Genomic DNA, 26,608 nt, shown 5'->3' on the forward strand with positions numbered 1-26,608 from the left:
CCTAAATAGAGAATTTCTATTGCTGCTGAATAAAAGCTTAACACTGTATTGGAGAGCATTTCTCGCTGTTTTTATTTCAGGTTTTCCCTGTTTGCTCTTCTTTTTTGTCTTTTTTTCCCAGAAATGAAAATGGCAAATGAATGTATCTGCTTACCTGATGTCTTTGAAATCTGCAAGATCATGGTTACAAGCAGTGTTTTACAACTTCCTTTCATATATTCTCTGTCTCTCACTCTCTCTCTCCCTCTCTCTCCCCCTCCCTAATCCCCTCTCTCCCTCTCCCTCTCTCTCCCTCTCCCCCTCTCCCCCCTCCCTCCCCCTCTCCCCCTCTCCCCCTTCCTCCCCCCTCTCTCCCCCTTCCTCCCACCCCTCTCCCCCTTCCTCCCCCCCCTCGCCCCCCTCCTCCCCCCTCGCTCTCCCCCTTCCTCCCCCCCCTCTCCCCCTTCCTCCCCCCTCTCTCTCCCTTTCCCCCTCTCTCTCTCGCCCGTCCCCCCTCTCTCTCTCCCTTCCCCCCCCCTCTCCCTTCCCCCCCCTCTCTCTCTCTCCCTTCCCCCCTCTCTCTCTCTCTCTCTCCCTTCCCCCCTCTCTCTCTCTCCCTTCCCCCCTCTCTCTCTCTCTCCCTTCCCCCCTCTCTCTCTCTCTCTCTCTCTCTCCCCCCCCCTCTCTCCCTTCCTCCCCCCCCCCTTCCTCCCCTCTCCCTTCCTCCCCTCTCCCCCCCTCTCTCCCTTCCCCCCCCCCCCTCTCTCTCTCTCTCTCTCTCTCTCCCCTCTCTCTCCCTTCCCCCCTCTCTCTCTCTCCCTTCCCCCCTCTCTCTCTCTCTCTCTCCCTTCCTCCCCTCTCTCTCTCTCCCTTCCCCCCTCTCTCTCTCTCCCTTCCCCCCTCTCTCTCTCCCTTCCCCCCCCTCTCCCTTCCTCCCCCCTCTCTCTCTCTCCCCTCTCCCCTCTCTCTCTCTCCCCTCTCTCTCTCTCCCTTCCCCTCTCTCTCTCTCTCCCTTCCCCTCTCTCTCTCTCCCTTCCCCTCTCTCTCTCTCTCCCTTCCCCCCTCTCTCTCTCTCTCTCCCTTCCCCCCTCTCTCTCTCTCCCTTCCCCCCTCTCTCTCTCTCTCTCTCTCCCCCCCTCTCTCCCTTCCTCCCCTCTCCCTTCCTCCCCTCTCCCCCCCTCTCTCCCTCCCCCCCCCCACTCTCTCTCCCTTCCCCCCTCTCTCTCTCTCTCTCTCCCTTCCTCACCACTCTCACTCTCCCTTCCCCTCTGTCTCTCTCTCACTTCCCCCCTCTCTCTCTCTCTCTCTCCCTTCCTCCCCTCTCTCTCTCTCCCTTCCCCCCTCTCTCTCTCTCCCTTCCCCCCTCTCTCTCTCCCTTCCCCCCCCTCTCCCTTCCTCCCCTCTCCCTTCCTCCCCCCTCTCTCTCTCTCCCCTCTCCCCTCTCTCTCTCTCCCCTCCCCCCCTCTCTCTCTCTCCCCTCTCTCTCTCTCCCTTCTCCTCTCTCTCTCTCTCCCCTCTCCCCTCTCTCTCTCTCCCCTCTCTCTCTCTCCCTTCTCCTCTCTCTCTCTCTCCCTTCCCCTCTCTCTCTCTCCCTTCCCCTCTCTCTCTCTCTCTCCCTTCCCCTCTCTCCCTCTCTCCCCCTTCCCCTCTCTCCCTCTCTCCCCTCTCTCTCTCCCTCCCTCTTTCTCTCCCCCCTCTCTCTCTCTCTCTCCCCTCTCTCTCCCTCTTTCTCTCCCCCCTCTCTCTCCCCCCCCTCTCTCCCTCTTTCTCTCTCTCTCTCTCTCCCTCTCTCTCTCTTTCTCTCTCTCCCCCCCTCTCCCCCTCCCCCCCCTCTCTCCCCCTCTCTCCCTCTTGCTCTCTCTCCCTCTTTCTCTCTCTCCCTCTTTCCCTCCCTCCCTCTCCCTCTTTCCCTCCCTCCCTCTCCCTCCCTCTCCCTCCCTCTCTCTTCCTCCCTCTCTCCCTCTCTCTTCCTCCCTCTCTCCCTCCCTCTCTCCCTCCCTCTTCCTCCCTCTCTCCCTCTCCCTCTCTCTCTCGCCCTCTCTTCCTCTCCCTCTCATACACACACACAAATGTTGGTTAGCAGTGGTGACTACAATTTATATTTTACCTTCTATTAGAAATGACCACAAAACACCAACATTTGGGTGGAATTTCAACACTCATTTATTATCTCAGATTATCTCTGTTTCCCTCTATGGATAAAATGCTTCCTTTACACAGGAAAACCAGTTCCTGCTGAATTGAACCCCCCTCCCCCAGTCTTACTGTACCCTTTACCACTGGCTGGTATAAGATTACTATTGTTTACATCAACTTGCGTACTAAATAATTAAAAGGGAAGATTACTCATACAGTACATATATACACATACATTGTGCACACATACCTTCCCCGGTACACGGTATAATACTGTAGTATCTTAGATAAAAGTAGATTTGACAACTCAGTCTGTCAGCACAACCTTGATACAACCTCACACAGAACATGGCAAAAAAAAAGCACTTACACTGTGTCACGCTGTGCATTTCCTTTCAGTACGGAGATGATGAACGGGAGATGTGAAAATGCATTAACATTGTCAACAAACACCGGTATCGGCAACAGCATTTTGCAGCAATTAAAACAAAAAAAAGACAGAACTTGTTCAGAATACTCGAACACATTTCACTTGCATTTATTGCTCATTGACCACAGCTTTGGGTGCCCATTAAAAACACTGAAACCCTACTCTGTGTTGTTAGCACTGTATACACCCACCAGTAGACTGATACAATAATTTGACAAAAATGCATAAAATGGTTTTGAATTTTTTTCCCCCACAAATGCAAGCCTGCTATGATTCAGGCACTGCAACCACATGGAAAACAAAAAATCCTGAATATTCAACAATATATAAATATTCAATATTATCAAAGGTAACCTGTACAAATCATCTGAAAATAAAAGATGACACATGAAAGAGGATTTGACTCACTGTGGTGATCTAACACCCTGTGGCGCTGATAACAAAGAGCTTGGGGATCCTTCGTGTCCTGGCCAAACTCTCAATCCTGCCATCTGATCATCCCCAATTTAATGGTCCCATTTCCTCTCCATTTCAGCTGATGTGCAGTGAGTGACTGTTATGGCACAAAATGGCTGCCATGCATCATTCAGAATGTGCTTACACATTGGTAACGGTTGAGGTGACTTTACCTCTTTCCACAGTAAAATGTTGGGAGGCATGAAAGGTACTACTAAAATGTACTCCACTTAAAGAACCACAGTCTACATGACAGTGTGAACATGACCAAATAATGAGGCCATTTCTCACAAACCAAAGGGTAACAGCAACAGTAGAGGACCGGCACAGCAATCAGAAGAATCCATATATACAGCCTGTAGTGCAGTCTTTTCAAGAATCACGCTGTTTTCGAATTGTTACGCTGAAGCATAAGTTTCAAAGCCTCTCAAATATCTCGCATTACAATGACGCACACGGCCGTACGGAGTTTAAGGACATTTCCAGGGAGAAATGACTCATGACACAGGGCCTCACAGAAGCGCACGTGTAACAGGCAGCAAGCAGAGGTGTTTCGATCGATTCTGTGTTTCAGAGAGAATACGAAGGTGCAGCGGAGTCACGTGAAAGGATGCAGGAGATGAGTGTGACTGGAAACCCCTGTGGGTTTGGGATATTTATAGAGGTGTTGTGTCGGTTTCTCCTAGTCAGTGGAGCATTATGGGAATCACGTTCAAACATGCGAGTGAGGAGCCAGCTGAACAGCACGCCTCAGACCTCCACAGCTCCCCTCTCTAGCGAGCAGCTATCTGACAGCCAATCGGAGAAAAGCTTATCGTTCAAGGATGTACATCTCATAGCAGCAATTGCACAGGAAAATTATCTGACAAAGTTCTACGCCAAACATAGTACGGGAGAAAATGTCCATAAGCCCTGTGTTACTCAAAGCAAGTGTCAGTCTGCTTTAATCGCTGCATCAATACTAACGCATTGTCTCTGCAATCACTCATTGTCAAGTACGCACTATGCTATATGCCAGCAGCTACAGAGGAATTTGGCTCATAAAATACTGTTTTTAAATGTTTTTAAATACCCATCCCTCTTGATATCACTTGTTAAAACTAAACTACTAAAACTACTTTAGATTAGTTGAGGACTGTCAGTATTTCTGATGATCCTAACACCATCTCCTTAATCTATTTCAGCGGGTATGCGTTGCGAACTTCACAAAACCGCATTAGCCCAAATATAAGGTAGGGTTATTCCCCAAACCATATGTTTTAAAACTGCTACTGCCATATTCAGAGGCAGGTCACAACTGACACTGCTGAACACAAAGCTAGAGACATTGGCTTAAAACACATGTGGACAGAGTGTGCGTTTAAAAATTACAGTGGCACCAAAAATAATGCGAGACGATTCAAGATGGATTATGAAAGAGGTGAAGATGTAACATACTTCAAGACAAACTTTTGGAACACTAACTCCCAGAGGAGGTTAGACTTTACCAGATTGCTCTCTGTGGTAAGAGAGGAAAAAAATCTCCTGATTTATTAATTTGTACACTATTACTCTTCTGATTTGACTCTGAATTCTCTTCTTTGAAAAGGAGAGTTACCTTAAGAACTGCCTTATATTTGGTCCAGTACAGTGCATCTCTAGTATCCATGTTGGCCATGGATAGAATTCTCACACAACAATCATCATATTTGTAAAGTCAACAAACTCCCTCCTCCCTCCACCTGGCCTTTTCCCCTCCGTTAAGATGTGATTCACAGTTCATTTTTATCACAGAAAATACAAGCTGATTCAATAGCAAACATATCTGGAAACGCATGTACAAAATAACTTACACACTTTTTTGTCCCCACGTGGAGCTGTGCCTTTGCTCTGGTCAATTAGAGTAGTCAAGTTCTACATTACTACCATTCCTAATGTATCCCTTGGTATCCAGGGAAAGGATACGCAAAAAAGGTGCTCTCTGTCACTTGAAATGCAACACAACTTCTGACTTGAGCCTACTGACTGGCAAACAGGATACGCAGCTGAAATTAAACAAAGCACAGAGATTTGCTTACATATCAATGTGTTACCACAACTACAACACTTCATCTCTCCGTCGCCAAATGCTAAAATGACTGCTGTCTTATTCGTACACATGAAACATCTATGGGGTGAGCTATGAAATGACGCAGAAAGGTGTCTTGATGCTGTGCAGGCAGGTTTTGTAAATAAATCCAAGATGCATGTGTGATGGTGCTGATACACGCAATTACATTATATTTTTAACTTATTATTTTTGCACAGGATGGCCAGGGAAGGTTCCTTCAACATTACGTTTTTTTTTTTCCCATTTCGGACGATTCTCTTAGCAGCAGACCCACAGTCCACAAGGATAGAGGATCAGGTAGACAGCTGAGGTTGCACCAGGATTGCCCAACATGGAAATGTTTTTTTTTTTTTTTTTTTTTTGTTCCTTCCCACTTCTTACCTGCTGCATTATTCATGATTCTGCTGTGGATATCCTATGGAAAAAAAGCCCTCAAACTGCAGAGCTGGCAGGGGGCGGTGCAAAGAGGAGTGAGGGGCGGGGTCACTGAGGGACCACCTCTCTGATGGAGGCGAGGGCCGAGTGTATGCGCACGTGCAGTCTGTTCTCAAAGTCGTAGCCGGCGTAATCCTCCTGTCAATCAAACACACACAACCAATCAGAGACACGGTGACATCTGCAGTTCTGAACATGAACACACATATTATGTGTATATATTATATTATAGTACTCTATAATGCACAACAGCAGTACATTCAACACTGGAAAAAAAACAGTGTTTTGCATGAATATGCTGGATTATTCTCTGTCAAAAAATATGTTCAGATAGAGAACTGTACTGTTTTGTATTGTTATACTACAATGGTTCGTATCAAAGTATTCAAAGTAAGATATCCATGCAGTGGTCGTAGTCATCACATAGGAACTGCATTGCAACACTTTACCTTGGCCTGGAGTAGCAATGCTCGGCCTCGTCCCACAGCCTGGGGGAGGGAAAAGAGAGGCAGTCATATTTACTCTTTATTACAAGAGGCTTCTTGTGCACCTGCCAAATGCATTTGTATGAATGACAGTCAATAATGAACAATAAAACTGCCAAGGGAGGAAACGTTCACACAAATAAATATTTTCCATTTGAATATGGGAGCCGCATGAACTGACTGTACGTTTTAGTAATGTTCTCTCTCACTCTCTCCCTCTCACGTACACATAACCAAACACACGCAATATTCCAGCTCTGCTCCTACGCTCCATCCTTCTGCTCACTTCATGATAGATTCTCGCCATGCAAATAATCACAAACACACACACACACACACACACACACCAACCACACCAACCACACACACACACACACACACACACACACACACACACACACACACACCAACCACACACACACACACACACACACACACACACACACACACACACACACACACACACACACCACACACCAACCACATACACACACGCACAAACACACACACCACACACCAACCACATCAACCACACACACACACCACACACCAACCACATCAACCACACACACACACACACACGCACACACCACACACCAACCACATCAACCACATACACACACACAAACGCACACGCGCTCACACACACCACACACCAACCACACACCAACCACACACACACACACACACACACACACACACACACACAAACACACACACACAGCTGGCACAGAGATGCTTCCTCACCTCTGGCTTGTCCAGCAGGATGCAGCCCAGCTCGTAGCAGGAGTACGGCTGGATGTAGGAGTTGTTCTGCCGGCCCACCTCGTCCCTGGCAGCCAGCTGGAAAGACTGAGAGGGAGAGAGCCGGTCAGAAACGTCTGCGTGAGCGCAGACTGCAGACACAGGTGGCCCGAGTATTTCCTCAACAGTGCTGAACATCGGGATACTCTCCCTGTGCTGTAGTCATCGAAAAGCTTGATTACCTGAATGGCGTCTTTTGTGTTTCCGAGGCATTTATGAATGGCGCCGAGAAGCAGGTTTTTCAAACCCGCGCATGACGTGTCGTCCACTGATTTTAGGACTACAGGGAGAATGTTGAGAGAATGTTTAATCAATGTTTTACCCATCCAACAGACGGCCACTTACAAGGCTTCAATTTAGATATTCAGAAATGAGACATCATCCATTTTACAACTGAATATTTCCTGAATAAATTCACGTAAAGTAACACTGAGTCAGCTTGGCAGTATCTTTACTTTTCTAAAACTAATATCACAATTTGTCTGTCTTCTCAAGATCAAGGTGTTCAGTGAGAGACGTAAAGCATCCATGACTGGTACTGCAGGTTATCTACAGTATCAGGATATCTGCATATCTCACATGCTGCATATGGGGCAAACCACACACAGGGCCACCTTCTGCCCACCTTGACTCATGAGCTGCAGTTTGGAGGTGGAACAGTTGGACAGGGCTTTCCACAGGTACAGAACCTCAATGGCTGCCAAGACACACAGCTCTCTGGAAGGGCTCATCTTCCTCAACTTCTCTGCCTGCAGACACACGCACACGCACACACGCGCACACACACACGCACGCACACACACACGCACGCACACACACACGCACGCACACACGCACGCACACACGCACGCACGCACGCACGCACGCACACACACACGCACACGCACGCACACACACATGCACGCACACACACAGCACAGGAGACAAAGCAGGCAATGGATGAAAAATACTGTAGCGTGCTGGAGTAAAATAGAAAAAGCATGCCACCTGGTGGACATTTATGGCAATTCAAGCTCTATTTTGCCCGTTTTCAATAGGTACCGCTTATTTCATTAACAGAACTAACATTCTAAACACTGTAGGCTGTGTAAACACGGTATCAGCGACAAAATCTCAGAGTCCTTCTGCAACAGCCTGCAGCACCTTCCCCTTGTCATGGAATTTCCCTGGATTGTTCTGAAGGTGCAGTCAACTTTACTGTGCTTTACAGAATCTTAAATTCCTGAAAGTTTTGGGTGTTCCTCCAACTGACTGGTTCATCACCGTTACTTATAACAGTAGTATGCAGTTACGACTTTAAGCTTACAAAATAGGAGAACTGCATTTTATTTATCACTAAATTATACTAATATTAACTTATATTACTTACTAATATTACTATATTAACTAACTATATTACTTACTTACTGACTTATATTAAGGGAATTATGTACCACCAGTGCAGAGATTAACCCACCCTCCTCAAGGAGAACTGTTCAATCTGATTGTTCTTCCTTTTAAACAGTTTCTGGACGTCCTTGAAGACACTGGTCGCTCCTTCCAGATCACCTGCAGCTCCCTGACACACTGCAAGGGCAAAACGAGTGCAGATTAATGGGTGTCAAACATACTGACATTTTCAAGTACAAGAGTGTAAAACACATTTGCTTATTCAAGCTGACCTAGAGAGAGCCTGATTATTGGAGAAGTTCCAAACAATTCTGTTCCGACCAGCTGTCACTGTTTTGATGGTATAATTAGTACTTAGTAATTACAATATGGCACACAATTCAGGGAAGGAACTGAAATGAAACAGAACTGAATTCAATAAATTTAAAATTGCCTCCCATTTTCTATGAAAAAAACTGTCAATTAATGTATTAAATTTCAGTTTATTTATAAACCTGACTGAACTGAAAAGAAGCTGACCCCCAACTCTGTTGCTTAATTTAGAAAACATTCCACAGACTGTGAAGCACCAGACAATTTAAGATCAAATGCTTTATCAAAACAGCAACACGTACTCCAGAGGCCCAGTCTAGCATCACCTATAGTATAGTAACAGATCCAGAGATACTCCAGGAGCCAGTTAGATGCTGATCAAATATGATCCCAGTAACCCTAGGCACCATATAGGAGGAAGACCAGCATTATTGCATTATTTCAATACCACTGCATAATTTATAGTAACTGACTCACTAACAGAAACTGAGATAAATCAAATTTATATCAGGAATTGATGAGGCGGGGCATATATTCTGTACTGCTGATACTACTTCAGCTACATTGATTTAAGCAAGGAAAAGTAAGTTGAAACAGTGTAAATATACTGAGACTGAGTCAGGGGCATATTTAATCTGTCTCCCATCTGAATCCGTTTCTGGTTTTAATTTGCACTGAAACTCCCACTGACGCTGGCAGGTCAGAGAGAGAGGTCACCGCTGCAGAGAGGTGACACCGACCTCCAGTCAGATAGGCGTAATAGCACTGGGACCAGCGTGACTCGTTCTTCAGCCGCTCGAAGGACTTGTACGCGTCGCTGAAGTTCATCTCGATCATGCTGCACCACCCTGAGGCCGACAGAAAGCCAGGATAACTCAGAAATCCCAACAGCACTACATTACATTATTGGCATTTACATTGGCAGTTACAGTGTTTTTACATTTACAACCATTAGTGCTTATTTACATCCATTCATGCAGCTGGATATTTACTGAGGCAACTGCGGGTTAAGTACTTTGCCCAAGGGTACAACAGCAGTGCCCTAGCAGGGCATCGAACCGGGAATCAAACTGGCAACCTTTCGGTTATGAGTCCAGCTCTTTAACCACTAAGCTACATTACCGTCCCCAGCAGCGACAAATGTGTGAGGCTACATATTCTGTATAGCACAACATATTTCAAATAACACAGACCCTAAGTACATTTCATAAGCATGTATCAAACTCTACAGTAGGGCTACTAAAATCCGGTTTAGGACAAATACAAGCCTACCGATTTCTGTACAGCAAAGAGAAGTTCAAATGGCCCAACACAGAGAGCATGTAGTTGAGTCAGTAGGTTTAGCAGTGTGCTGTAAAGAAAGCCTGCAAAACCTCCAGGACCAGGGCTACATATCCTCGAAACATAACCTGGCTGTCTGGTTGAAATATACTGGCTGTCTGGTTAAAATTTGTGTTTCGCAAATTTTTTACTCAAAATACTAACATACCAACTGTGCACCAGCATTGCAACATTGGGAAAGTGAAGTGGAAAAAGGCCCATACCGATTTCATACAGGCACACGTGCTGGATTTCCCTTTGGTCTGTAGCCAGCTCTAGTGCATCATTGAAAGAAGCCAAGGCACTGTTTATCTGACACTAAGACACCACAGAGGAAGAAGAAAGAAATGCCATCAACATGACTGCATACTGCTCCTTAGTGGTAGAAGATACAGTGAAAAGAGACTGACTATTGGAAAACCCAACAACTCAAAAAAACAGTATTAATTGTTGTCGCTAATGAATGACTAGTGACATGTTGTTCTGTAAACTGGAACTCCGTGCCAGTCTTTGCGCGTTCTGATTGGCCACACACCTCCAGCCTCTGGACCCTGCCTCTGAAGAACATGAAGAGGGAGGAGTTCGGGTAAACCGCCGCCTTCTGCCGGAGGATGGCCTTGGCCTCCAGCAGGCCCGTCTGAGTGTCCGAGCCGTCCAGCGCAAAGAAGGGCTGCACCACTGTGTGGTACCACAGCAGAGCCAATCTGACGGACAGAGAGAGAGAGAGAGAGAGAGAGAGAGACGAGAGAGAGAGACAGAGAGAGAGACAGAGAGAGAGACAGAGAGAGAGAGAGAGAGAGAGGAAAAGAACAAACTATGAAACCAGTTTTGCTAAATGCATTTTCTTGCTCTGTGTGTGTATTACAAGACATACCAAATACTAAACCAATTTAGCATTTAAATCCAACAGTAGAGAGAGAGAGAGAGAGAGAGAGAGAGAGAGAGAGAGAGAGATGGAGAAAGGGAGGGAAAGATAGGAAAGGAAAAATAGGATAGAGGATAAAGGACAAGCAAGGGTTGGGAAAAAAGGCAGAGACAATATGTTGGAGAAGGGCAACAGAGATAAATAAAGAGAAAGAGGGGTCAGAGAGAGAAAGGAGGGAGTGAGCAAGGGTGGAAACAAGAAAGGGAGGAGGGAGAAGGTGGTGAGAGGAGAAGGAGAAAGGTGGCGACAGAGAAAGATACAGTAGATGGGGAGAAGAAATAAAGGTGCCAGAAAGGGAGACAAAATCACAGGTACAGTCACTGCCGGCACACTGAGGGGGCTGAGCTCCCCCCCTCGGGGGGTGGGGGTGACGGGCAGGGCACATGACCGCACATGGACAACATTCATCACTACACAGAGCTACGTTTAGAATCATAACCCTCTAACAGAGTACTATACCTAACAGCACACTGTCCAGAACACATGCCAATTGATGTCAAGTTCATAAAAATTACATATTAAATAAAACAGAAGACCATAATCATTTAAATGTCAGAAACTGGCGGAAGCTAATATGAAATAAGAAGCACTAGTTAGCGATAAGTAGCTCTGCATGACATAATGGTGACTGAGCTCAGCCTCTAGATGGCCCCTTCTATAGTCAGGGATGTCATCTACTGAAGATAAGGAACAGTACCCTGGCCTTTACTGCAGATACGCACTCAGTGAGCCCCTAAACTCGACCCTGCTTATGGACTCTTCACAATTTTCATATTAAAGTCAGCTAAGAATTGAGTTTTAATGCTGTCCAGACGATACCTGGTGTCACAGCCCTTTTGAGTCTACAGCACTATGGCAAGTCTACTGCAAACGTAAAAAGGAAATTCTGCTAAAGGCGCTTGCTCCCTAGCATTCTCGCACAAAGACGCTGGACTGTCCAAGGACAAGATCATCTGCTCTGAGTGAGTCACGAGTTTCTGCCCCATGGCTGATGATGGCCAATTACTGCCTTCCTGGCAAATTCCTTCAGTTGAGGGGTGGAAGTGGGCGTGTTGTCTGTTGGCCTACACCTAGCATAAAACCATAACATTATGCTGTAGTTTCCTGGTGTAGCAGGGCTGGCATTCTAAAATCATTAAGTAAGACCCAACCAAGGGTCAAGGGTCAAGTCTCCACCAATAATGCTCTGAAATGTAAACAGCTGCCTGTTGGTCTAAACACAAGGATGACACGAACACAAAGGCAACACCAGTCACAGCACACCACCACAACAGCCCACCACAGAGCTCTCCTTCACACGAAGTGATGCGATACACCTACTCACGTAGCAAGAGGGGCCTTCATGTCCTTACTTTCACTCGCGTACGCGAGAGAAGCCAGCCCCTGGTGCCGGTTGCCGGGGAAACCCAGCAGGTTGACGATCTTCAGCAGGTGCGGCGGCACCATGGAGATGCACAGGTGGAAGAGGCCGTAGCCGAAGCTGACTGAGCCCTTGAGCCGGCCCAGTGCCTCGGCCGTGGCCACACCCCGCAGTGGCGGCGCGTTGTCATTGGCCTGGTCCGAGGGCGGGGCCTCCTGGGACCGCCTCCTCTGACACGCCTCCTGCAGCAGGCTGATGTCGCTGTAGCACTTGTTGTACATCTTCCAGGCCCTGCGGAGGATCCAGCCCCCTTTGATGTATGCTGGGAAGGGGTGAGAAGGATGTCAGACAGGTAACACCAAGAGGTCTGACCTACAGTTCTGACATGCTCTGACACCAGGAAGTGCATGAAACGTGTGGCATACAAAATACATTTGACCCTCGCATATGCTCACTAAAGACACATTGATCTGTTTGGATGAACTCTTGCAGACAATGACGTTTCTTATTAGTAATACAATTGCTTGCTTGGTCTCCACAACAAAACTGTGGGCTCTTTTACAAAAAAAAGCCATGGTTGATAATATCTTCACATTCTGGTTAGAAACTACCATGAAGCACCTGTTTTTGAAATGTGCAAACAGTACCACAATGATGTTTCCACCAATCAGCACACCAACAGCTTCTGCAGAGAGTCAAAACGGTGACGTGCGGTACGGAAAAGCAGGAAGTCAGAGCAGAGACAGACCTGAGAGTTCCTGTTTGACGAAGGAGAGCACAGCGAGGTAGACCTGGCAGTCAGCCACGATGATCTGCCTCTGTAGCCGATCCACCACCACCGCCTCCGACCTCTGCGGGTCCATCTAGAGGGGCACAAACACACTGCATTCTGGGTACTGATTGTGATAGGAAGGCGGACGGACAGACAGGAAGCTTGACGGACAATGACAGGGACAGCGAAACAGATGTACAGTACTAGTCAATACTTCTATACTAGGAGTGTGGACACACCTGATTAAGATAGTGGTAAACATGTATTCAAAGACATTTTGATCTACAGACTTATGCTTAAATGCCTGAAATTTGTTTCTTAGACAAATATAAATAGTGAAGTTGATGCCTATGAATGAATTTCGTTCCAAAAAAAAAAAAAAAATTAATCTTTTTTGCCTACTTTGAAGAATCTAAAATATAATCTAAAAGAATCTAAAATACCTAAAAATTTTGGCCACTGCATAATTCCATTTGTGTTATTTCATAGTTTTGATGTCTTTTCTGTTATCCTAAAATGTGGAAATGCTCCTCCATTTTTATTACAGTGTCTGTCACAGCTTCTATCAGGCAGCATTTCAAAGCCAGCAGTGCTGGACATCAGGTACATTACTGTCACTCCCAGTTTGTCAGTTAGATAACCTCACATCACAGCTGTGAAGCAGAAAATGAGAAAATACCGCACTGCTACCTTAGCTCAAAGGGGGAATGAGAAGTATCCCTCCTCAAACTGGCATTACTAATGTAATATAAAGGACACTGAAGGTTTAAAAAATAGTTCAGTTGGACTTTTCTGAATTGCCTGTGTATCAGATTGAGTGAAGTGAATTAATTTTGCCTTTTGGAAAAGGTCAGTAAATGTCTGAAATTAATTCACAGCTGAAGCAATCAACTGAACATGCCAAGCGAACAGAAAGTCAAGATTTTCTGCGCACCAAATGCTGTCTCTGGGTTTTTACTCTCAGACAGAAACACCTCCAGTGTCATTTAAAGGACTGTTACTACACTGTTAGGTGCAGAAGTAAACTCTTGTCTCTAAAATGAATGTTTCGCCATCTCTGTGAGACATTCCCAACTCCATCACAACCCTCTCCACTCACACTCCTCTTGATCTTGTTCTTGATAGTCTCGATGACCCCAGTGTTGACCCCGACGTTGTCACTCTCACACAGCTTCTCCGTAGCCCGCAGGTCCTCACAGGCCGTCTGCATCTTCTCCTCTTCAAACGTCATCATGGCGTTCTGCAAAAAAAAAAAAAAAAAGGCTAATTTTAGTCATGGTGATCCGCAAACAGAAACACATTAAATTTCAGTTGTGCCATTCTGCAGACACATACAGAAAATTTCAGTCATTATGGAATTCTGAAAATAAAAATCACTTTACAGAAACACAAACAATGCATTTCATTGTGCACCTCAATGCAGTTCATTTCAGTCATCAGTGATTTGAAAAGCAGCACCTCAGTCGTCATAAGGTTCTCAGCACAGCTCAACCACAGGGTAGCACAGTACAACAGCTCACATTCCCCAATGACCGGCTTCCCCAATGAATATCAACATGTTTCAGAATTTAAAAAACAAATGACATTTGCGTGAATTAAACTTTCAAACAATACAACATCGACATTACACAGGTTACAGAACAAGAGAGTGTCAAACAATCTACACACAATATCTGGAGTGGGTAGGCGTTTGAAAGCATTATTGTAATAGGCTTCACTTTGCTGGGAGCAGAAGTGAAAACAGAAATGTTATTCAGTAAATTTCACCTCCTGCAGTTCCCAATCTGTACTGTTAGTCAGTTAATCTAATATAGCACTGAACACGCCGTGCTTACCAAAATAGCGTAGCAGTCTAATACTCAATACAAGTCACGAGGAACAGTAATATTGACTTCAACCTCAGTTCAATGATCTTCTCAATTAGTCATCCCATTTGTAAAAAGCATGACTGTCAGAGTAATTAACTAATTAATTACATCTGAAGGTAGCTTCAACACTTGCAGTTATTTAATTTTTCATTCAGTCAGGTGTATGGCTATTAACATATAGACAAAAGAAACTTCTTGGAGACACAATTAGTATTTCTACACTGGCATCCATGCCATTTAATCCATTATGTCAATTCATTGATTAATCAAGTCATCTATCACTCTAGTATCGCTCGTTCAGCCTACTATTACTATTTTTACTCAGCCTAATTATCATTAAATGTATTTACGCATATACTGCATGTAAATAATTAATATACAACATTGTAAGGGTCAGAAAATAAAATCCAGGGAGAATATTTAGTTGTCTGCAGTTTAGCACATCTACATTATACACACATTTAGCACATCTACATACAGCTGTAATATATTCTCATATAACTGTAATATATCCTCTGCACTTGCTGCTTACTGCACTTCTGGTTAGATGCTAACTGCATTTCGTTGCCTTGTACTTGTTACATGTGTAATGACAATAAAGTTGAATCTAATCTAATCTAATCTAATCTAATTAAGTAAATGGTCCTTATTTAAAAGGACTTGGTATGGAAAACCACAGGATTTCTATTACTCAAAGAATAAATCTACATTCTTTTTGACGATGAATACGCAAATGCATTTATCATCTTCTCAACACTGTAATCGTGTTGTACATTAACATACTAACGCAATAATGATTATAATATGCACGCTCCTAGAACACATTATTCAGTGTGACCATGCTGACAAATTAAACCGCACAGGCACCCTAATTCATAAAATTATGTGGCCTAACTAATCCCACCACAGTGGATAAAATGGCTGGACTAATTTCATGACCTTCAATTATTCATGATTAATGAATTAGTGATTCGGCCTTGTCATACACAGCAGCACATGCCCGTCATTGGTTCCCGCCAAGGAGCGAAGGCTCCACTGATCCCAGAACAGTCCAAGGAGAGGGACGGAGAGTACTGCTGTACTCCCGAAGTTGTATGAGCTCCAAAAAAGGGACCAGTCGCTTCAATCTGTTACTCAAAGCTAAGGAAGGAGCACATGTGGTTATTTGTACAGAGCCCGATAAATGCTCCCTTTACTACAACAATCAAGGGGATTAAGTTAAACTGACTCCATTTGGCCAATGTTTTCCAAGAATATAAATTTGCACATGGTGGTCAGACCCACCTTTAACCTGCACATTAATGAATATCAAGGGAGGCATACTAACAATACTTCTATATCTACGGTTCTTAATGGTGACAAAGGTTAAAGGTTGCATACACTATATGGACAAAAGTATTTGGCCACACCTGTTTTTCAGTGTTTGGGCTAGGCCCCTTATCTCCAGTGAAGGGCAATCTTAATGCTTCAGCATACCAAGACATTTTGGACAATGTGATGCTTCCAATTTTGTGGCAACAGTTTGGGGAAGGCCCTTTTCTATTCCAACATGACTGTGCCCCAGTGCACAAAGCAAGGACTATAAAGACATGGTGTGATGAGTTCGGTGTGGAAGAACTTGACTGGCCTGCACAGAGCCCTGACCTCAACCCCATCAAGCCCAACCCTCACACATCCTGGTGTCGATGAACTGGAACGGAGATTGCGAGCCAGGCCTTCTCATCCAACATCAGTGCCTGACCTCATAAATGCTCTACAGAATGAATGGGCACAAATTGCCACAGAAACACTCCAAAATCTTGTGGAAAGCCTTCCAAGAAGAGTGGAAGTTGTTATAGCTGCAAAAGGGGGACCAACTCCATATTAAAGTATGTGTATTTGAATACAATGTCATTACAATGTAATGGTCAGGTGTCTGAATACTTTTGTCCAAATAGTGTACCTCTATTTGTAATGGATTGCCTTATATATGCACAATTTTATACAGTCAAACCTTGATGACAGTCATTCCAACCAAATGTCTATTCTGTTACGCAGTCAAGGACATAAAACCAGTGATGTCCAAACATGTTTGTTTCAAGGACTGGTTAAACCAAGATTTCAATCTTGAGGCTTGTGAGTGATCTCATGTGACCCCTTTGCGTGGCACACTACACTAGTCCTGACGTGATGCGTAGTGACAGTGGTCTATTTCTGCCACCAGTCCGAGGAAATGCACAGCCTCCACCCAAATCCAAAACCTCCCTGCAACCTCTGCATGTTTAACAAGACAAAACCACCGTGCAAGTTTCTGAAATTGTGGCCAGCAAATAAGGGTAACAGTGATAAAGGCGTGTAGTACTTGGATACCATAAGAGGCCCTGACTTCCATTGTAGATTGAGAAAGACCATGTGCCCATGAATCCAGTGACGCTCGAACAAACAAAGGCACAGACTGTTGGGTGCTAGGCCACAAGGAATCAAGAGACCAAAAGGTATCCCTTAAACCCACAATAAACAAGTAAGGGGAAAGGCAGCAGTGAAGTGTTGCAAACATGAAAAGTGTTGCCACCAACTTCATTGCTCAGTTTACTTTGGCCAATAAAAACTTTGGCAAAAGGTGCTGAATGGGTTGAATGAGTCGTGCTGACATGGTTTGGCAGTTCCTGTTATCAGATAGACATTCTCTGTTGACGGGAACCAATGCACCTATGCATGGCTTTCAGTATAAGAACTCCACCATGCAACGCTATGCCAAACCTCACTCAGGGCGTAGCGGATCGGGCAGAATCAGGGTAGTAACAGCTGCAGAGGGTCTCCTCGACTCACCAGGAAACTGACAAAACTGGCTCCAAAGCTCATCAGAGGGCTGTGGTTCCTGAAGGAGGGAGAGAGAGAGAAAGAGTGAGAGAGTGGTAAAGGAGAGCTGAGGGATGCGAGCAGAACACCTCTGGGCCACTTTGAGCCTTGGCATTGGGTACACGGACTCCCCTTTTTCCACTGTGCTGCTGAAACCAGGCTGAGCTGTTTAGCTCTGGGTCACTATAGTTTTCCACTGTCTTTCCAGTGTGATCAAACTTCAGCTTAAAAGCAAGCTGTGGGCAAAGTCAGCCAACTACACTGCTTATGTCACCATCAGTGTTCAAACCCGGGGCATGAGGGAGACTGCACACCAGCATCGTTAATCAAAGCACGCAATCAGTGACATATAAAAGTAATATCAACGCTAGCTTATTTCCGCAGGAAAGCTTCACCCTTGGACTGCAGACCAAGGCCAGGCAGTCATCTTGCTCTGGCCAGAGGCCTGGGTCCGGTTTGGCGTTATGTGCCACGGTTCTGGCTGCGGATAATGCAACAGAAAAGCATCGCTGTTACGTCAGCTCGTGAAACCTGGTGCCTAAGGTGGGAGTGGAATACACATATTATGCTGCCTGCTTCGTCCGTTTCAGAACTGCTTTGATTCAGATCCCTCTGTTTCTGCAAACTACTGACAGTGGTACAACAAAGAATATGTGTGTGTGTGTGTGTGTGTGTGTGTGTGTGTGTGTGTGTGTGTGAGGGAGAGAGAGAGACAATGAAATAGGAATATCTGAGTGATAAAGCAACAGACAGGGATAGAGAAAGAGATGACTTCATCATGCCCCTTGCTACCCAGCTTTTTATCCCTCCAGCTGTTCATACTTTAGCATTCAAACGCTTAACATAATAATACTAACATAGAGCAACAGGCCTTGACTCTGCCAATCAAAACTTGACTCTACCTATCAAAACTGAAACTGGATTTCATCAGTGGGTATCATATTTCAGATTGCGTCAGCCTGCAACTTCAAGCTCTGCAGCAATCCCAGCCAAACTGCAGTTTATGGGCCAAAGAACTACAAGTCAATTCAATTCAATTACCACTGAAGTCACAGATTTCACACCTTGACCTAAAAGACACATGGATTTAATAAGGACTCATGCATTTGTACCTATGCCAGTTAGAGCAACAATCGCTTTGAAAGAACGCAAGGTCATTAGCCCCCCAGAGAGGTACAGTTTACCATCCACCACTGTGGGAGGGGCATGATTATCCATGAGCTAAATTTAGTGCAGCAAGAAGCTTCTCCTTCTGTTGCCATAAATACAGCCAGGCCACAGGATGCTACCCCCCCCTCCATGCAATTAGTAATGCTGTGACATTTACAATGTCAGGAGGGAAGCTTAAGTGCACTTGTGAGATGTCATGATTATTAATACATCCATATGGGTCGTTACCAACTGTACACCTGGTGTTCTGCATTCTGAAGTAGACAGAAAAATAATCTGACTAAACTGACTACACTACAGCCCAACACTATGGAGAAGTTTAAACATTTCATTTGTTCTATTCAAAAAACGACACTGTACTTTTGAAATGACTCTGCGGATGAAAAACACTGACTGGTGGATCCCAGGTATGGCCAGGCCTTGACTGCAATGACCCAATGACCATCTCCTTTACAGCGACAGGTTCACAATGCCATCATTTTGGGGAGGGGCACTAATCTGATCCCCCAACAGGCTCCCACTAAGGTTCCTTGGAACTTGGAGCAACTGGAGAGAGACAGAATTAGCACACAGTCATAACAACAGAAGGAGCGCGTTCTCCGGTTGGCTAATGGCTTCAGCATGAAAAAAATTGGAGATGATGGGTTTATCAGGCTAAATGTGCTACACAACTGAAGGGGAGGGGGGAACAAAATGAATCTGTCAGAAACCCTGACAAGAATATAACGAGGGAATAATGGACGCTGCTGAAACGCTCTAATGCATACGTAATAGCTTTAGGTCTCCTTAGCTGTTTCACGGCTGCTGGAACACACTGCCTGTGGTCTTCAGCGCTGTTTCTGTAGCCTGCCACTGCACGAATCTGAATGGTCCCCTTGTACTCCAAGCCAATACAACTTTAACAGCCCCTGTGTGAGAGGTTTACTTCTTTTGTATACTCTTTTGTATGCTCAAACACTGGCTCTTCTTCGGGACATGTTTTTCAAATGAATACAATTCATGTGCTAAATTCATGAAAAATTCATCAAAACCTGTGAGCTAAGAGAACTAAGTCTCCACCCATTAGAAATGCCAGCATTGTAGCACAGCGGTAAGCAGCAGGGCTTGTAACCCCCGAATTGCTAGTTCGATTCCAAAGTGGCACGGGTAACATAAACATTGTAAGCTTCGCTCTGGATAAAACCATCTCCTGACGCAAATCTAAGCCATGCAATGTTATTCTACAGCCCTGACTTTAAAAAATTGCTCCATTAATTTAAAATATAATTTATAATAATGACTTTCAAAGAGCCTTTAGGTATAAAAGCACGTTCCCCTTCAAAATAGTGATGGTACACAGTATCAGAGTCAGGACAGCACAGCACAAATCTCCCTCAAAGGTCACAACAGTCTGGAACTGAAACAGATTAATTTTTCAAAGCTAAAATAACCCTGGGAAACAAATCACATTTGCAGCCACAGTGCCGGTATCCTCAACAAAACCACTTCACAAATAACTCCACTCTTACAGACAGAGACCGCAGTATAAATCCATCAGCAAAACACATCAGCGGGAGATTATCCTATGTCACGCGGCCATGGTTGTGACAGCAGAATTCTGAGGGGACGCACCGCTACGCTAACCCAATAAAGAACAGTGGAGATTCCATTGGGTGGCTTGCGGGTCTGCTGTGTTGACAATTGCGTAAATATTTAAGCATGCTATGAAAATCCTTTTCCTGCACAAGCACATAAGGAAGTGCCCCTTTGCATCACAACCCAAGTTATTTCAATGTTTACACAGGTAATACTCTATTGTCACAGGATGCTGGTGCTGCCGCAAGGTGGACACCCAGAATGCACTGCTGGTTTCTCCTGGGTTCTGGGGCACTGACCTCTCTCACAGGCAGAGCTGGAAGATGATTCATCGATCCCAGTTCCTGCACTGCGGCCTGGAGCCAAGCTTGCACACACTCTGTTGGCCCGAGTCTCTCTCACTCACACACACACACACACACACACACACACACACACACACACACTCTCTCTCTCTCTCCCCCTCCCTCTCTCACACGCATACAAACAAGGCAGTGTACACAAAAGGTGCCCCTCCTTACGGAGTTTTCACAAAGGCCGGTGGATAAATGTTAAATATTGACACAAAGTACTCAAACGCACACTGACGCAGACACCTGTGCTGTTACTGTGCTGGGAGACGGTGCAATTGTCCCTTGTTGCAGCGACCCTACAAAGCACTGTCCATTAAGCCCTATTGGGGTCATTGTGTACATCTGGAGAGAGCTACATCACAGGCTCAGGAAGAGCATGATGACATGTGAGAGACGCAGCTCCAGAGGTGTACACGTGCTGGCAGCATAATGGTGGATCAGACACAGGACAGGCAGGGAATCACTAGTTGTATGCGTGCAGCTGCTGGCTGGTGCTCAGAGCTATAATTAAGAAGCATTGTGTTGTCTGCTTTCATCTGGATGGATCTGAGACCCAAATTACTGCCTTCTTTTCATTGTCCCTGAATGAACGAGATCTGAGAAATCTCTTTCCCTGAAAGGCTATTCTCTAAAATATGAATATTTGATTGTATTATTTTAATCTAAAATACACAGGCACGCACACAATCATACACACACAAACACAAACACACACACAAACACACACACACACACACACACACACAGACATCAACCTCAATTAGAAAAAAATGCTCCACACCTCTCAACTCTTTCAAAAAGGACAGACGGCCACAACAAGGTGGGATATGCCGCCAACGGTGAGCTCTTACCAAAATCATCCTGAATCTGGCTCTACCTCACACCACTGCAGCAATCTAACTCGGTTTTCAGATATGACACAACCAAAACACACAGAACGCAAAAGGAACATGCCATTAATAATCAGGCGCTGAGTAAGCGCTCTGGCACATCTCCATGCTTCGGCAGACAGCCTTCCCACGACACCGTGCCGCGCGTCTCATAATCAGTGTACCATACTGGCCCCGCCATATGGAACCCTCACTCCGCTCCGCTGAACCCACGGCAACAAACAGATAAACACATCAATATGCGGGGACACCTTGTGCAGAAGGCATACCTGCGTGGGCGGGGGCTGGTGTTGGAATATTCAAATTCCACCCAGATCCATCAGCATCAGAGAGAGGGCCAAGGGCTGGCCATTTTGCAGTCACGCGAAAACCGTTTCGCAGAAATAATTTCATTGTTTAAAAAGAAAAAAGAAACTGACAGGGAGAGAGGAGGGGAAAAGAGTGGACAGACAAATATTTCTCCCTGTCATTTAAATGATGTGACATCTATTCAAATAAAACTACATAAAAAGCAGTAAGTGGAAAAGAGGTGACAGCAAAGGTGGAGCTGGCAAAATCCCTGTTCCTCAACAGAAAGTCACTGTTCTGCACAGCAAATACAGATACAACATCTCTAAACTACAAAGCAAAATACAGGAAAAATCGAACCAAACATGAAAAATTCAGACAACCGGTGTGCAAGCATTTACCTTGCCCTTAAAACTGAGAAATTAATCTAGCCAAGCTTCATCCAATTTTTCTCAGCTTAAACAGCGTGACTTTGGAGGACACTAAAATGAAAGAAAACAGTTGTGTCTAGACACAGAAAAACCCCTGCTCAAACCCATTAATTGACAGTATGTAGAAAGCATGATACAATGCTATTGAACCTGGGCCAAGATTCTTCAGAAATCGCTGATTGTAAACAACTGCTGACAAATAAAGGAGGGAATAGTACCATAGCGTTCTTCAGTCTCCATTTACAGGGGAGACCCAAAGCTCCTTCTGTGCTGTAGCAGATGTTTTAAGAGCAATAAATAAGAAATAAGACAGAAACATTGCTCTTGTTTTGGGGGGAATTGCAGTCCTTCCTTGGTGATAAAAGTAAAGAATTACAGCACAGGGCAGCCCCAGGTGGGGGACAGGGCAATGGGTGCTTTGTAGGGGGTCACGCTCCTCAGACTCACTGATGTTAAAATCACGTGACCACCTCATCCTGCTCACTGTACCCCCTGCAGCCAATCCAGGTCCCGTAAAGGCAAGTGGAGCATGACGCCCTAAAATGCAACCCCTGTCTCAGGGCAGCCGCACGGAAACATTACTTGGCAAACTCCGCAATGGCCACTGGAGACCGCAGTGGATTCTGGGTACATGGTGGGTGTAAATGCAAGGATAACCAAGGGATAACCAAGACTCACCTGTAATTTATTCGTGAGAGATGTTGAGTGGTGTAAGGGCAAGAGAACAAGCCGTGTGGCGAGACTGTGTCCTTTCATGTTTTCTTCCTCTGAAGCACTTATCACAGTGAGACAATTTCCTCTAAACAACACCATGATGCTGACCTACAGGATGCTTTTTGCACACAGTGGAAAGCCAATAACTGAACAGAAACAGTTCATCAGCCCAAAAGGGAAGATGCAGTCATTGTTCAAGCAACAGATCTGCACAGTGGCCATGTTACTTGAGTCTTACAACTCACAGACTGCTTGGATGTACTGTATAATAACACCACTTTCACATGGAGAAGAAAAAAAACAGGTCATGTTCCAAGGACTTGATCCTGCTCCTGCAGATTCTTCATATCTGTATGTGTTTGATCAACCCATTCAAATCTAGTTGACAGCATTATTATCGTAGGTTAGCTGGGTAAACAGGCAGGCCAACCAGGCTATCATCTACAACATCACTCCGATAGTGCAGCATTCTCACAATTTGCATTGCATTTTTACATTGTTGCACCGTAATATTATCAACACAATGGAAACGCACTCGCTGTTATGGGAAAATCCGCTATAATCACAAACGTGTACACTCTGCAAACAGATAACATTCAAAGTTGCTTATACAGGTCTGGCTCGATCAGTTTGATTAAAATCAGGCCTTCTATCTAAAAACACTAAAGACACTACTGCTACCCACAACGCTGAAATGTTGCCTTGATTCATCTGATAATGGCTTTCGGCGTTGAGCTGCACCAACTCTAGACCCCCCAGCTCTAAGTAACTCGACCATTAACTCGATACGTGACATACCAGAGTGGACCTCTTGCCGCTGGCCCGCTTGCAGACCGTGGCTCCGGATTCTATACATTAGCACCGCAATCGTAAAGCGGCGTGTGTTCCTTTGGGATGTATGCTCTCACCCCAGCTGGGCGTTCCGGTGACCTATACCCCTGACTGCAGAGCACGCGCTCAAAACTACCCGTATGCGACCGACGTCCAGGGCTAATCAGTGCCATTTTCTCACTGATTATTACTTCTGTTTTATTTTTCGCGCTCGAGTGCTTACCAATCACGCAATTTTGTACAGCTACAAAGTACTAAGCTGTTTAAAACTGCACGCATGTATGCACCAGCTGTGACCGACTGTTTGAAAATGCATTGAGGCGATCTCTCTAGTTTGAAAACGGTCAGCCGAAACACCTCCTTCAAAGTTAACACTTGGTGTGCATTGTACAAATAATGTATATAATGTATCTAACGGTGTTAGATTATTTAAAATTAGATGTGGCACGTACTTCGTTTAAAATGCAGATAAGAAAAACAGCTCAGAATCTCACTATTTTTCGTTTTATGTTACCTTTACTGTACAGCTGTTCAGAAATATTCAAGTAGCGTTAAGCAGCAATATAGTAACTGGCAAGATAACTATATTCATAGCAATTGTCGTTATGAGGCTTCATTGTCATTGCAAACTATCTGTTCAAACCTATTAAATGGAGCGACAAAGGCATCGCGGACAGTGCACTGTGGCACCCTAACAAAGGCATCCTTACCTGTATCTTTTGAAGAGCTCGTCGCTCTCTCTGAAGCCGTTGTTGAGAAGCATATTAATACCCTGGAGAGCCAGCTCCGCATCATCTAACCGATCATCTCTTTCGTCGACTTGCTGATGATTCTGCTCGGGACCCGCCATTGCTGACAAAAATCACTCTCAGAATATGAGAAAATGAACAAACAAATACCACAATTCGTTTCGCACCGGTCTCGTATCAAAACGGCGTTTCGCTAACTGACCCTCTCAAACTGCGAAGAACGTCGCGCTTCTAGCCTTCTTGCGCGTTTTATTGTAACTCAGCAGCCTACGATAGTTCCTTCAAAAAACCTTGGGTTATGTTCACTGTATCCCTTTAGCATAGTCAATACTACCCCAAACGCGATGTAACAATTCTCCAGTCCTATAGATTTCTGAGAAACCCCCTTTCGCACGCTACCCCCATATTAATTTTAACAAGCTACAAGCTGATTGCACATAACTCAGCAAAATTTAGCTGCGACGTTGTTTTTCCCCCCACTATCAATACCGTATTTGAACTGATAGTCATGCGATTATCTCACGTAAATATCAGATAATTCCACAAAAATCCAGTCCTGGCCTTTGCTTTCTTTGCCATCGCCTGTGTGGCATCCTGTGGAGTGCAACAGAAGATAAGAATCCGGTGCCGTTTAATAATTTGACGGGGAGATTTCCATAGTTTTGTGCAATAATTCTACCACCTCGATCGGTCCGAATGCTCCTCCTCCGTTCACTTATTTTTCATCCCTGTCTTCGATTCAAGATGTAACTGTGCAGGAGAAGTGCAGCGCTGGCGACAGCGACGGCCTCCACCCTTAACGACACAGCTGCTGGCCAATGGGCAGACGGTGAGCGCTCGGCAGCACGCAATCTGCAGAAATACTCCAATTGACTGCAAACCGACTCGCCTGCGCACTGTACTGATTTATGTTCCTGCCGAAACAATTGACTATCATTTTTTTTAAGGCGCCTTTTCACTCTTTGGCGATTCCACGAATCCGTATTATTCATGGTCGAAATGGGCGACGTGGTGTGAATTTGCGGAATTTATGCTGTGACGGTATGCTTTGTAGGGTTAAATCTTACGTTGCATTTTTATTCAACTCTAGTCTCAACTGCGTTGACAGAAAGATGCAAAATAGTGCACATGCCGGTCGTTATGTCATCAAATTCCCGTATTACTTATTTACACTGCTCGTTTGTGCGTACGCAAATAAACAATCAAGTGAAGCCGAAAAACTAAATGGCACATCTGACACGAGTAAAACTGCGCATTTTAGATTTGTTCCTGTTTTTTTTTTTTAATTTAGCACAAAACTTGGATTCTGAAATCTAGTGGCAGGTTTATATGCAGGGCGATATAGCATGCATACTGTACACGTGCTTACTGCGCAGTACTTAAAGGTCAATCGTCAGATTTAATTCACCGTACAGCAGATGTTTTATAAGGTTGTTATCTCCGTCAGTATATATTTTATGTATGTCTGTCTGTTAAATATCATAATACAAAAATCATTCAAAGTAACAAATTTTATTAGACATTGCCGCTGTTTTACACCGTGGAACGGAAGCCGGGGGGCCGGGGAGTTAATAAACGTTAATGAGCCCTTGTTTTCATTGGCTGAACAAGCAAAGATCTGATTGTTACAAAGCTGCAATACTGTTAGCAGGCAAGTAACTAGTTTGCTGGATCCGGTGTTCGTTATCTGGAATTTTTCACTACTATTAGTGTAAAACAAGAAGAAACTGTCCTTTGTGGTCCTTCATGACATCAAAATATTTAAATATAATGTATTAAAATAAAATGTAATACGTATGTACAAAGAGGACAAATGACAGAAACAACCTGATATTTGCCCTCCGGTGAAAAAGATATATATTTTTCTTTTTTATTGTAAAGAAGACAAAGTATTTTACAATTTTTTGAGTAATTGTTTTGCTCCTGTTTCTTCTTTCTTTTATATGTCTTCCATATGCATTTCTTGACCACACAGCCACATTTCCCTGACATTTGGCACAAGTATTAAG

General features: G+C 44.7%; 1 protein-coding gene across 1 annotated transcript; it reads right to left on the reverse strand.

Annotated features, from left to right (window-relative positions):
• Positions 1-4,757: 4,757 nt before the first annotated feature.
• On the reverse strand, positions 4,758-25,450 carry LOC118771202 (tetratricopeptide repeat protein 39C-like). The gene is made up of 15 exons (XM_036519112.1): positions 24,561-25,450; positions 17,569-17,617; positions 13,992-14,132; positions 12,869-12,983; positions 12,085-12,442; positions 10,371-10,539; positions 10,060-10,153; positions 9,256-9,363; positions 8,271-8,380; positions 7,440-7,563; positions 6,997-7,094; positions 6,758-6,862; positions 5,975-6,013; positions 5,472-5,663; positions 4,758-5,025 (listed from the first exon to the last, which is right to left on the reverse strand). Exons 1-14 carry the CDS (start codon positions 24,698-24,700, stop codon positions 5,574-5,576), a joined length of 1,740 nt encoding a protein of 579 aa, XP_036375005.1. The 5' UTR covers positions 24,701-25,450; the 3' UTR covers positions 4,758-5,025; positions 5,472-5,573.
• Positions 25,451-26,608: the final 1,158 nt, after the last annotated feature.

Source organism: Megalops cyprinoides, chromosome 24 (genome assembly GCF_013368585.1).
Source record: "Megalops cyprinoides isolate fMegCyp1 chromosome 24, fMegCyp1.pri, whole genome shotgun sequence".
In the NCBI taxonomy this organism is placed as follows: domain Eukaryota; kingdom Metazoa; phylum Chordata; class Actinopteri; order Elopiformes; family Megalopidae; genus Megalops; species Megalops cyprinoides.